General features: G+C 41.7%; 1 protein-coding gene across 2 annotated transcripts; it reads right to left on the bottom strand.

Annotated features, from left to right (window-relative positions):
• Positions 1-1,247: 1,247 nt before the first annotated feature.
• Positions 1,248-11,867, bottom strand: tef (thyrotroph embryonic factor). Of its 2 annotated transcripts, none has more exons than XM_014207846.2 (5): positions 11,583-11,867; positions 5,103-5,477; positions 4,279-4,499; positions 3,693-3,904; positions 1,248-3,450 (listed from the first exon to the last, which is right to left on the bottom strand). In XM_014207846.2, exons 1-5 carry the CDS (start codon positions 11,659-11,661, stop codon positions 3,429-3,431), a joined length of 909 nt encoding a protein of 302 aa, XP_014063321.1. In that variant the 5' UTR covers positions 11,662-11,867; the 3' UTR covers positions 1,248-3,428.
• Between the last annotated feature and the right edge of the window lie 1,615 nt (positions 11,868-13,482).

Here is a 13,482-nt window from a genome sequence, read left to right as displayed (position 1 = left end):
CCCCGATGGTGTGTTGGGCTGACCACACCACCCTCTGGAGAGCCCTGCAGTTGTGGACGGTGCAATACAGCCCGACAGGATGCTCTCAATGGTGCATCTGTAGAGGTTTGTGAGGGAATTTGGGGCTGCTTGCTGTTTCCTTGTAGCATTTTAGCTAAACTGGTTAGGATTATTAACGTGGGAGGTTAGGAGAAGAGTTAGGCTTAGCTAAAATGCTATGAGGAAGTAACAAAACAGACTTGAGTATCAACCAATCTGTCCAATTAGCTATTATGTTTCCATACACCCACGTATGTTGTTCCTCCCAATTATTTTGCAACACCACTTTCAGAAACACTCCACATATGCAGTTATGACTCCTCTATAGTGCTGCCTATGCTGTCACAGACACCATAATGAGACAAATATAAAGATGAGTCCTCTAACTATGGTTGGTCCCATCGCATAACCTCATGGACTACCCACTGGGCACAGATGTCAGTTCAATGTCTAGTTTAGATTTACACCTTTGGTTAGGTAAATTCAGCGTTTCATGGTTTCTCCCAGTCTCAGAGAGAGGTTTATGCAATAGTGACTGAATGTGTTAAACACCTGGCATGGCCAGAAGTTTCTTTTAAGACCAAGTGAAATGCCATAAATGTCCTAATGTTGACTTTTTGCAAGTCCAATCAGTTTTCCACGTTGATTCAACGTCACACTGATTTTTTTGTGTGGAAATGACATGGAAATAACATTGATTCATCCAGGTAAAACGTCATGTATCATCGGTCAATTGTGACTGGCTGACTGATCTACAATAAATAATGAGTAGTTATTTATGATGCAAGGTTCGTTGTAGATCTGTCAGTCGTCTGCACTGTCGGCTGCAATTTCAATCAAGCCCTATTACTTGCTGGTCTTGGCCAGTTCCTCATCATTTCTTCCTCCCCATCTCCCCCAACAGATGGCATCGTTTCAGAGAGAGGCTTATACAACAATGACTGAATGTGTTACACAACACCTGGCATGGACAGATGTTTCTTTTAAGACCAAGTAAAATGCCAAAAAAGAGCCAATGGATAAACTCTGTCCTGAAAGGGTATTCATGGTGTGTTCCTTTGTCTGGCTGGTTTCTTCTAAAGACTGTCATGTCTGTCAGCTTTTACCCAGTGCCTCATGAAAGTAGATAGTAGTATTGCAGAGAGACAGGGTGTCATATTACACTCAAACATGTAATTTAGCCACAAAACAACACCTTCACTGTGCGCTCAGTTTTCAACAATGCTTTATTCATATACAGGGCATACGTTATCCACACATAAAATGCCACAAAATTTGTATACAACATTAAAAAAAAAAGATAATTCTCCAACAGTTCTAAGAATTTTCCCTGCACCAGTTGTACAACATATGTGCGCATTTTCTTAAAATGTTGTAGCAGGTTGTAGCACAATACTTTTTTCCCCAAAAAATATTGAACATGTCAGGAAGTGTGCTAATGTTTAGCGGTAACCCAATCAAGTCAGTATTTTACTGACATTGTTTACTGGTTTATGGAAATCAAGATATTATTTTATATTCCATAAAACTTACATCGTATACCAGCTTTTCCAAATCAAAATCTTGGAATGCTTTCCTACATTATTAATGAAAGCCCGAATGATGTTAGATAATTTTGTGCAGATATCAGCTTTGAGCACTGATCTAGAGTTATAGTGTATTATAACGGCCAACGGAATTCATATATAAGAGCAGAAAATACTGGTTATTTAAGCCAGGGTAACAATGAATTTAGTTGGAAACTGACCCTAGAGAGAAGGCTAAAGACTGGAAGAACTCTAACACACAAAGGGTTGTCTTATCTTGTCCAGATTTAGCAAACAACCAATAAATGAATCTTTCAATTTGAATGAGTTTCTCATCTGTTAACACACACAAAACCAACTTTCAAATATCTTTACAAAAATTAAATCCAGACTACTTTCCAAAGATAAATCTTCAAAGAATTTCCCCAAACATGAGCTGGAAGCACTGCAATCACCTATTTTCCTCTTATTACATCAGCAGGTATTAGGAACGTGACAAGCGGGCTTGGTAACAAAGAAACACACAGGCCAAAGGGAAAAACCCAGGAGACAGAAACCTTGAAAAGAGACTTGAGTTTTGGGGTCTAATATGGTAATGTAAACAGACACTGGGCATCGCAATGAGTCGGCTGAAGACACTTGGAGGTCCTTGTTGAAACTGAGGCCCAGTTCAAACCACATTGATGTGTTGAGAAACTTCCTGGTTTTACCAAAAGGAATTTCAAAAACAGCAACATTTATCAAAAGCAATTTTAAAAAACTTCAACATACAAACTTAACCAAATTTCAGGTGTAGCCTGTTTTCCAGTTTCATATGAGGTAACTAAAATGTATTCTACTCATTGCAGACGGAGCACAAGCACAATAACATTTCACCTTTTTACATTGAGTGTGGTAACTGTCCATATCTGCATGTCTGTAGAAGATCAAGGTCCCAGAGACGTTGGATAAACTGCTTTCCAAGCATTCCAAAGTAGTAAACAGGAGCAAGGTTGGAGTTTTACTTTTGGTTGAACACATACTCGAACTGCAGAAAACTCATAAATTGCACTGTTATGTCATAGATACTGTAAGTCAACTGGTTTATAATGTTTTTGTATCGAGTTATATTTCGAACTAAGGAAAAAGTCTAGAAAATATAGCTCTGCTACTATTTACATGCATTTAGTGGGTTCTATACTGTACACCACTTTTTGAAGCATTTCTTAATAAAAACCACAAAACACTGAGAACCTGAAGAGTGAATCAATTTCCTTGAAATGACAAGGATCCAAGGGCAGTGGACAATTGACTGAAGACAGAGAGACTGAAATATTACAAATCATTATGTACAGTTTGGAGCAAGTTTTAACATGTACTTATACAGGAAGAGATTTGTATTGAAGGTCTTCCTGACATGGTTTTACAACTACTACCAAGCAGTAATAGTCCCCTGATTAACTTGAGTTATTGGATTTGACGGTTATTTATGCATTTTATTTAAGCAGTTTTTTTGCAGGGGGAGTCCCATTGAGACCAAAGTTCACAGTAAAAGTATAAGCCATGCTAGTTTAGACTAAAACCCTAAAAGATCAAAATCATTTTCAGTTTACTTAGTAAAATGTCACACACCCTCACCCCACCAATTTCAATCCCTCAAAATATGAACACAATTATCTTTTTACTGACCAATGGTGTACAAAACATGACCAAAAATGCACTCATTGTAGTGCATTGAAATAAGCACTTAAATATAAAAATCGACTCACACAAGTTTTAAAAACAATAAGTAGGGGTCTTCCACATTCCTCTTCATCATCTGATCCATCAATCCATTCGACTCATTTATTCACTTGTTTTGCCACAAATAAAATCACTAGTAGCCTACTTGTCTTCCAGCGGTGCACTTGAAAGAAAAGAGAAAAAGTAGATGATTTACCAGGAGAGGAAGGGGAGGAGTTAACATGAGGTGAAGAGGGGAGGGTTAATGTTTCATTATCACATGAAGCGCAACAGTGGGTATTCACAACTGATTCCTGACCACAATAAACTAAGGATGTTACTACTTAGTGACCTGACCAAAATGAAGTGACTGGCTGATGCAACCTGTGTGCACCGGCCAGCGGTTGTCTGTGTTTGGTCCCTTACAGCTCTCCAAATTTGGCCGCGTAGCGGGCCACGACATTCTTGCTGCGGGCAAAGTCCTTCCGTAGCTCGCCCACTTCCTGTCGTAGCGCCGTGTTCTCGCGCTCCAGGAACGCCGCCCGCACTGTGATCTGGTTCTCCTTGAGTCGCCGCGCGTCCCGGGAACGCTTCGCAGCCACATTGTTCTTCTTCCTCCTCTGCCAGTACTTTTCATCCTGGTGAGAAGAGAGAGGTGTAGAGGGGCAAAGAGAAAGAGCAGAGAGTACCGGGAGAAAGAGAGAGAGAACAAGGTTGTTATTGAAAGCGATCTTGATGCTGAGAGCATGCTTTCAATTCAATGTCGCTGCTAAGTTATTGAAAGCGTCCTTGAAAAACAAACTCTTGTTTTCACTCATTGGTGAATTTATTTAAAGCGACCTTCAGAATGGCTGAATGCTCTATGAACTAACTGATGGTACTGTAATACAAAATTAAATATTAAAAAAAAATTATAAACAAAATCCAATTCCTCTTCTTGGAATTAGAAAAAGCTGTGTACACCTACCTACATACCAAACCCACATGTCCAGCCTCCATGTCTCTGTTTTACCTTAGAATCCTCAGGTACATACACCTTCTTGGCCTTCTTGATCATCGGTTGAGGTTTGAGTTCCTCCTCTGAGAACTTGTGTTTGCGTGGGTTGAACAGCTCTCCTCCAGGAACACTGGACAGAACCAGGTCGGTAGGATCTGGGTCAAAGTTCACGTCCACCTCAATCTCCTCTGGGTCAGTGGGTTCAGGGGTCAGCCTGTCCTTGTCTGTCACCACCTCTGTGGGGGAGACACAGGTGACCAAGTATACCGTTTGGGTTAATGGGAAAATGCTACTATTAGTTTTAAGGGTTAGTAAATAAATGCTCCTGGTGTAAATGGGGCATTCTATTATGTGAGACTGCAAGTAATGTAAGTCCTGTTCCAGAACCATATATTTGGCTATATCCTGTTTATATCCTGAACTGGAGTAGATTACAATAAATCCAATGACTCAAATTGGCAGACATCAAGTTAAAGACTTCTACATTTGATAAGGATGGCCTCCACGGAGCCCAGCCCACATCTGTTGGTCAGCATTGCTACGATCTATTTCCACCACCATCTACGGCAGCGACAGTGCATACTGCCTTGAATGACATTCAAAACACACAAGCATGTGTTTCCCTGTACATGTGTCATGTGTGTCCTTGGTGCTCAGACTATCTGACTGTCTATGGCAGAACTGAGAACAACTTACTTGGTTTACTTTGATCTTTAATGCATTTTTCCTCACTTTTTGTATTACTTACACATTATACCATGTAACTACCAGTGTAACAACACTAACAGACTAATATTTAAATGCACAAGGTCCTAAAGGTCTCACAGATGTCAGCCTACCTGTGTCGTCTGCGATGTCAACACTGTTGAGGGTGATAGTGACCCCTTCTTCCTCACACTGATCCAGCTCCAGGATGGGCAGCAGGGAAATGGGGGCGGCTGGGGCTCTCTTGGGCTTGGCTGCCATGGTGGTGGGCATCTCTGTCTTCCCTGCATTCTCCACGTTGAGAGCATCGTCCAGGGACGAGGGCGAGGTGGAGATGCCATTCTCCATGAGGAACTCCTCCAGGTCCATGTACTCCAGGTGGAAGGTCTCCCCATTGTACGGGATAGTCTTATCCCAGATGGCAGGGGTCAGGGCGGCCGACGGACCCATCCCACTCCCTCCTTCAAGGTCCACATTGTCCCCCATAAGCAGCTTCTCCTTGTCATTGTCTGTGGCAGCAAAACAGAAAAGCATTGCTTAATTTTATGAGTTATGGCAGGCTGGATAAAACAAATGGAGAAGACAGTCATTGGAAAAGGGTTTATTTGACATGGTCATTCAGTAGATTGTAAATGGCTGTGGATAAAACACTCAGGACATACATACATACATACATACATACATACATACATACATACATACATACATACATACGTCCATGTGACAATCTAGCCCACAAGTATGATCATGCAGGGTTCATGTTTCAAACAATGGACGAGATATGATGAAATACTACATCAGAATTTGGTAGAAAGGGGACCTTGACACTACTAGACAGAAAAATGTGACCTACTAATAGTGGTTCCAGTAAAGTTACGGAGTTGTGATGAGGTTTAGAGAGGAATTTACTGTCAACTAGCCTTATGTTATTTTTAGTGCTACATTGATATCGATTACTCCAATGTTGTTGGCGCTTGCAAGAAAGGCATTTCACTGTACTTGTGCACTTGACATTAAAAATGGTGTGCTGTCTGCGAACCCCAGAATTAAAGTGTAGCTACCCAATTTTAGTTTCAATTCAGATGAAGGGATAGCTGAATTCGTACAGATAATAACACTATAAAATCAACAGACAGAAAGGGTGTGATTCTGTGTACCAATTTCCAACATCGCATACGTTGTATTCGCATTCGGCTTTCTCCGGCACAATTCGGCCTCTTCTCAGTTATTTTCATATAACAAACGATGCGTTCAAACCCCACACAGAGAAGCATCTAGACTAGACTTACCATCGTCGTCCTCGAGTAAATTCGGTGGGGGCATTTCCATTATTTTCTTCAATACCACGGGAAAAGCACCCGGTGACCCCATGAAGGTTTCCAGTGTGGTGGTGATCGGCTCTCCTGACATGTTTTACGGCAATTACGCAAAAACAAATTTTAAGATAGGCTCCTTCAACAATGAAGCATAGGCTAATGTAACAGAATATCCTCTCCGTGAAACAAAAGTATCCGTTATTGAAACTGCAATTTGGCTAAATGTTACAATGTAACAGCGAACGACAAGACATTAGACTACCTCTTCAGAGTATGACCTGACTACAAATAACGCAACAAAAAACGTTTTGTTGGTCAACCGAAACCGCACCTCTTGAGTACAAAATATACAATAGCCCTGTTCTGATTGGTGCTTTTCTTCTCTTCCATTATGAATATTAACATTCTCTGAGCAACCATTGGTTGACCGAATTATATATCTGTTTTAACTCTGCATAAATTAGAGGAAAACGTGTTGGGAGGGTGGAACAACTTCAATGAGATATATATACGTTAGACTTAGACAGTCACTTAGGAAAGCAAATGTTGGTAGAGTTGGTGTGTAGTTACAGTACCTTACAGCTACGCATGCAGTGTCAAAATGTACTTTGACAATTGCCCCAATTTCTCTAGGAACAAATGTGTTTTTAGGCCTATTTATTTTACCAGCTATTCAGGGCATCAAACAATAATCTATAGGCGGTATGACTCCTTTGTGAGAAAATAACATTTGTTTTATTGTCTAGCCTATGCCATATAACATAGCAATTGTGAGTCATAAATTGCCCGGTTTCGCAAAATCATTTAAAGCCTAAAATGAAAGGAGGACGGAAACAGAGCCCTGGTTCATTCGCTTCGTTGTCACATGGCAACACATGTGCCATCATCGTATGCTAAAATAAAACACTGAGACCAATGAAGACTGCGCAGTGAGCGCCTACTATTCAAATTGAGTACACGTGAAGGACCGGTCTGCTCTGCTCCATTGCCCGGGGGAGGTGCGGAGCTATGCGATTTGAGAGAGGTGTCGCTATTTTACTGGCATTTTACCTTGACACATTTTTTTCAGTCACTGTATTTATGGACACATCTCCGTACGATATTGTGCCACATTAAGCATGATACTTTACTATAAACACTACACTTGTCTAGACACTAAACAGCCTACATATATTCAGACATGGGCTAGTCCATAGGGCGGCGCACAATTGGCCCAGCGTTGTCCGGGTTTGGCCGATGTAGGCCCATCATAGTAAATAAGAATTTGTTCTTAACTGACTTGCCTAGTTAAATAAAGGTTAAATAAAACATATACAAATGTAATTATGAGCCGTCCTCCCTCAGCAGTCTCCACTGATATGCACCATGAAAACCAAATGCACAAGCCCTTACTAAAAACATTATTCTAAATTGTGAGTTGTCAAACATTTGTTTTCAAACTGATCAAGCACAGGCAAGGACAGCATTCATGTATTGTAGTTGTTTTTAAGGGGCAATACTGCAAGAGTAGAGTGTGCTGTACTGTCAGTATAGCATAGCTCTTCCCACCAGCCTCCTCTGACACAGAACTAGTCCAACATCCACACCACAGCACAAGAGGAGAAAACAGAGATGCTGTCCACTGCCATGTCTTTATGACACCTTCATAAACCCTTTACAAGGCCTTCATAGATGCTTCACAAATGATTGAAAAGCTGTTAATAGTCCTAATATACAGTATAAAATGGCGCCAAAGAGGATGGCTGACGTTTTACATGCTCCTAACCAATTGTGCTATTTTGTTAGTTTTTTTGCATTTGTTTGTAACTTATTTTAACTTATTTTGTACATAATGTTGCTGCTACCATCTCTTATGACCGAAAATACCTTCTGGACATCAGTGATTACTCACCACGAACTGGAAGAAGCTTTTTCCTTTAACGAGTCCGACAAGAAGGATATACTGCTCTCCCGGGAACAGGCTCAAATCCGCGTCATTTGCGTGTTGAAAAGACGGAGGAAAAGAGGACGCAGATCAGGCTGCCTTCTGAGAATCCATAGGCAAGCGAGTAAACTCCCACTGCCATCTGCCCTACTTGCTAACATGCAATCTTTGGAAAATAAAATTGATGACCTACGATTAACGATTATCCTACCAACGGAGCATTAAGAACTGTAATATCATTGCTGAATGACGACACGGCTAATATAGAGCTGGCGGGATTTTCCTTGCACCGGCAGAACAGAGAAGCTACGTCTGGTGGGGGTGTGTGTCTTTTTGTAAATAACAGCTGGTGCACAATGTCTAATATTAAAGAAGTTTCGAGGTATTGCGCGCCTGATGTAGAGTACCTTATGATAAGCTGTAGACCACACTATCTACCTAGAGAGTTCTCATCTATATTTTTTTGTAGCCGTATATTTACCTCCACAGACCGGCACTAAGACCACACTCAACCAACTCTATAAGGCCATAAGCAAACCAGAAAATGCTCATCCAGAAGCAGCGCTCCTAGTAGCCGAGGACTTTAATGCAGGCAAACTTAAATCAGTTTTACCAAATTTTTACCAGCATGTCACATGTGCAACCAGAGGGGGAAAAAACCCTCTAGACCACCTTTACTCCACACACAAAGATGCATACAAAGCTCTCCCCCGCCCTCCATTTGGTAAATCTGACCATAATTATATCCTCCTGATTCCTGCTTACAAGCAAAACCTAAAGCAGGAAGTACCAGTGACTTGCTCAATACGGAAATGGTTAGATGACGCAGATGCTACGCTACAGGACTGTTTTCAAGGAGCGGGTCTCTAACCCGGAAGCTTATGAGAAATCTCGCTATGCCCTCCGACGAACCATCAAACAGGCAAAAGTCAATACAGGACTAAAATCGAGTCATACTACACCGGCTCTGACGCTCGTCGGATGTGGCAGGGCTTGAAAACTATTACGGACTACAAAGGGCAACCCAGACGTGAGCTGCCCAATGACGCGAGCCTACCAGATAAGCTAAATGCCTTTTATGCTCGCTTCGAGGCAAGCAACCCTGAAGCATGCACGAGAGCACCAGCTATTCTGGATGACTGTGTGATAACACTCTCGGTAGCCGATGTCAGCAAGACCTTTAAACACAGGTCAACATTCACAAAGCCGTGGGGCCAGATGGATTACCTGGACGTGTACTCAAAGCATGCGCAAACCAACTGGCAAGTGTCTTCACTGACATTTTCAACCTCTCCCTGACTGATGTCTGTAAAACCTACATGTTTCAAGCAGACCAGCATAGTCCCTGTGCCTAAAGAAGCAAAATTAACCTGCCTAAATGATTACCGCCCCGTAGCACTCACGTAGGAAAGCCATGAAATGCTTTGAAAGGCTGATCATGGCTCACATCCTCCCGGATACCCTAGACCCACTTCATTAGTCATTAGGTTTTACAGTGCCTTCAGAAAGTATTCATACCCCTTGACTTATTCCACATTTGGTTGTGTTACAGCCTGAATTCAAAATGTATTAAATAGATTTTTTTCTCTCACCTATTTACACACAATACCCCATAATGACAAAGTAAAAATGTTTTTTGAAATGTATTGAAAACGAAATACAGAAATATCTCACTTACATAACTATTCACACTGCTGAGTCAATACTTTGTAGAAGCACCTTTGGCAGCGATTACAGCTGTGAGTCTTTCTGGGTCAGTCTAAGGGCTTTCCACACCTGAATTGTGCTACATTTGTCCATTATTCTCTTCAAAATTATTCAAGCTCTGTCAAATTGGTTGTTGGTCATCGCTAGACAACCATTTTCAGGTCTTGCCATAGATTTTCAAACAGATTTAAGTCAAAACTGTAAGTCGGCCACTCAGGAACATTCACTGTCTTCTTGGTAAACAACTCCAGTGTAGATCTGGCCCTCTGTTTTAGATCATTGTCCAGCTGAAAGGGTAATTAATCTCAAAGTGTCTGGTGGAAAGCAGATTGAACCAGGTTTTCCTCCAGGATTTTGCCTGTGCTTAGCTCCGTTCCATGTATTTTTTATCCCCCAAAAACTCCAGTCCTTAACGACTATAAGCATACACATAACATGACGCAGCCACCACTATGCGTGAAAATATGGAGTGGTACTCAGTAATGTGTTGTATTGACAAAAAGTAAATTGCCTTGCCACATTTTTTGCAGTATTACTTTAGTGCCTTGTTGCAAACAGGATGGATGTTTTGGAAAATACATATCCCACCTTGCACTGCCTGGCAGGTGAGCTGTGTGCAATGAATTAAGTGCTGATAGATTCATTTTTGGCGGCGCTGCAGACAGCTATGTAGATTGTTAGCCATTTAGCTGACAGCTGTGGCTAGCCAAAAAGGATTTGTTTTGAAAGTTGGATCATCTTATCCTGAGGCTTTAAAAGTGTTCATAAATTATGATTTTGAACATTCAAAGCAACTGGGAAACGTGGACAGGTTGCATCATTAGTCATTAGGTTTTACAGAGGCTTTAAAAGTATTGTTGTCACCTTAGCTTTCTATATAAGTTCTCAGTGATAGGAAGCACGAGCACCACCAATCAGCCTACACACCCGTCGTCACTATGACAACTAGTGTAGCCATGTCAGCAAATGACTGCTGTTTGAAAACACACACATCCGATTTGGTGTTTGGACATTCCAAAACTGATTTGAGCGTTAAAGCCTGCAGTGTGAACAAGGCTATAGTCAATTGCACAACTGAATTCATTCAACCGAAATGTCTTCCGCATTTAACCCTCTGAATCAGAGAGGTGCAGGGGCTGCCATAATTGAGATCAACGCCAGGGGAGCAGTGGTTTGGTTAACTGCCTTGGTCAAGAGCAGAACTGCAGATTTTTCCACCTTGCCGGCTCGGGGATTTGAACCCGCAACCTGTCTTTTACTGGCCCAACGCTCTAAACCTATAGCCTACCTCGAACCAGCCACCGTTCGGTTACTGGCCCAACGCTCTTTCTTACACGATAGGCTAATCTGAGGTCGTTCTTGTAACCAAGTTGCCAAGGCTAGAAGATACTGTCAAAATGGCACCAGGATTTTATTAATGTTACTCAATATATAGGATAAGCAGGGAGAAATCACTCCAAAATATTGTATTTATAGTCGAAGAGCCTGTTAACATACATTTATTGAAAACAAACGTACTGTATCAAATATGTTTTGAGTTGCAACATTGTCGCGCGTGGATTCATTTACTACCGTGCTGGGAAAACATTATTCCTGATCATTCAGTCACAATGCAATTTATTGACAATTTGCACACAAAAAAATACGATTATTTCGCTTCTTCTTACCGTTGTAATCAAGGGTAGGAATAGTGAAGGGATCCTCAAGCAGAGCTTTGAAAATCTCCGGAATCTCAAAATAAGACATATTTCTCGACTTTTCTAAACGCTTGTAAAGATAACCTGGTCTGACTATCAATTAAAAGCTGGAGCAGATATATGAAGGTGACAAGATTTATCAACGCTTCCAAGTTAAACAGAAGACAAAAAATTCACATGTACAACGAAATGTTGATGAACTGAGAAAACTGAAACTTTTTTTCACGACCACAAGGTTTGTATAGTAGCCTGTCCCGCCCCCTTAGCGCCTTGTTTTTCCATTGGTTTTTTTCCCCAAGCCTGGCTGATCTAGCCAATTACTGCCAGGTATTCACACACAATTATAATGCCAACGACGGAAAGATTCGTGACAGGTTTCTGCTTTTGTCTGACATAATGGAAAGCCAATTTGAAGCGTTTACCATATTACCCAAAGAAAATAACACAGCTATATGGGGCTCCCGAGTGGCGCAGCGGTCTAAGGCACTGTATCTCAGTACTTGAGATGTCACTACAGACGCCTTGGTTCAAATCCAGGCTGTATTACAACTGGCCGTAGTTGGGAGTCCCATAGGATGGCGCACAATTGCCCCAGCTTCGCCCGATACATAGCTTCCTGTCAGCTTGATTGTAGCCATACTAGCATTGAAGTCACTCCTTTTATAATTTTCTCAGTAAATTAATATAATCATATTTCTATAGCGTTTTTTTTATCATTCTTGTTGAAAATTCTGTTTATCCGTTCTGTTACTGATTTTTGTAATTAAATTATTGTGTTCTGTGTCTTTTTTTGTCTCTTAGCTAGCTAGCTATTAACATGCCAGCTAGTAAGGTGGCTGGCAATTAGCCAACGCCCCCCACCCTTACCGACCATGCACTAGCGGTCCTGGGGGGGGCAGAGGGGGCCAGTGCCCCTGTGTAACAGTATAGCTTCCGTCCCTCTCCTCGCCCCGACCTGGGCTTGAACCAGGGACTCTCTGCACACATCTACACATCAAGCATCGTTACCCATTGCGCTACAAAAGCCACGGCCCTTGCAGCGCAAGGGGAACAACTACCTAAGGTCGCAGAGCGAGTGACGTCGCCGATTGAAACGCTATAAGCGCGCACCACCGCTAACTAGCTAGCCATTTCACATCGGTTACACTTGTGACAACAATTTTGGACCCCCTTGTGGCCCCCCTTAATGTGGAGTAGGAAATCATTTTTACATAACTCATTTTTAATATCGTTATTAGACAGTGGCAAAGATGATGATTATGAACATGGTCTTTTGCCTGCTAATGCCAGCAATGCAGTGAAGAAAATGATATGACAACAATAACGTCTAATGTAACTGGCCCCTCTAACAGTACAACTGGCCCCAGCTTGGCCCCCCCCAGTTGAAGGGGTCTAGAACCGCCACTGCAACCATGGCACTGTTTTACTCAAGGCGCTTGCAAGAGCTGCCAAAGATAACAGTGACGGATGTACATCGTCTGTCCAAGACAAATAGCAAAGCACCGACCTCCAAGTGGAAAAAAGGATTCAAACGTTGTTTCCAGTTACCTTTTCAACTATGTATAGCCAAGTTGCCTATCAGACCAGACAAGAACATTTACTGAAAGCTGTAACATAGTTTAAGACATGTCTTTTACAGTAGCTAGTTAACATTATGATTGCTCATTCTTTTTATTCCAAACCGTTTCGAACAGGGACAAAGTGACAGGAGAGGTCAGCATAAGGGTTTGCCGCTACAGGTCCATGAGGAAAAATGAGAAACCACACAGTTTGAGTATAGGGTGAAAAGTCAGCTGTTTGTCACACTACAGTCGTGGCCAAAAGTTTTGAGAATGACACAAATATTAATTTTCACAAAGTCTGCTGCCAC

The sequence above is a fragment of the Salmo salar genome, chromosome ssa01 (genome assembly GCF_905237065.1).
Source record: "Salmo salar chromosome ssa01, Ssal_v3.1, whole genome shotgun sequence".
Lineage (NCBI taxonomy): Eukaryota > Metazoa > Chordata > Actinopteri > Salmoniformes > Salmonidae > Salmo > Salmo salar.
Note: the sequence above shows the minus strand (reverse complement) of the source record. Positions and strands in the feature narration are given on the sequence as shown.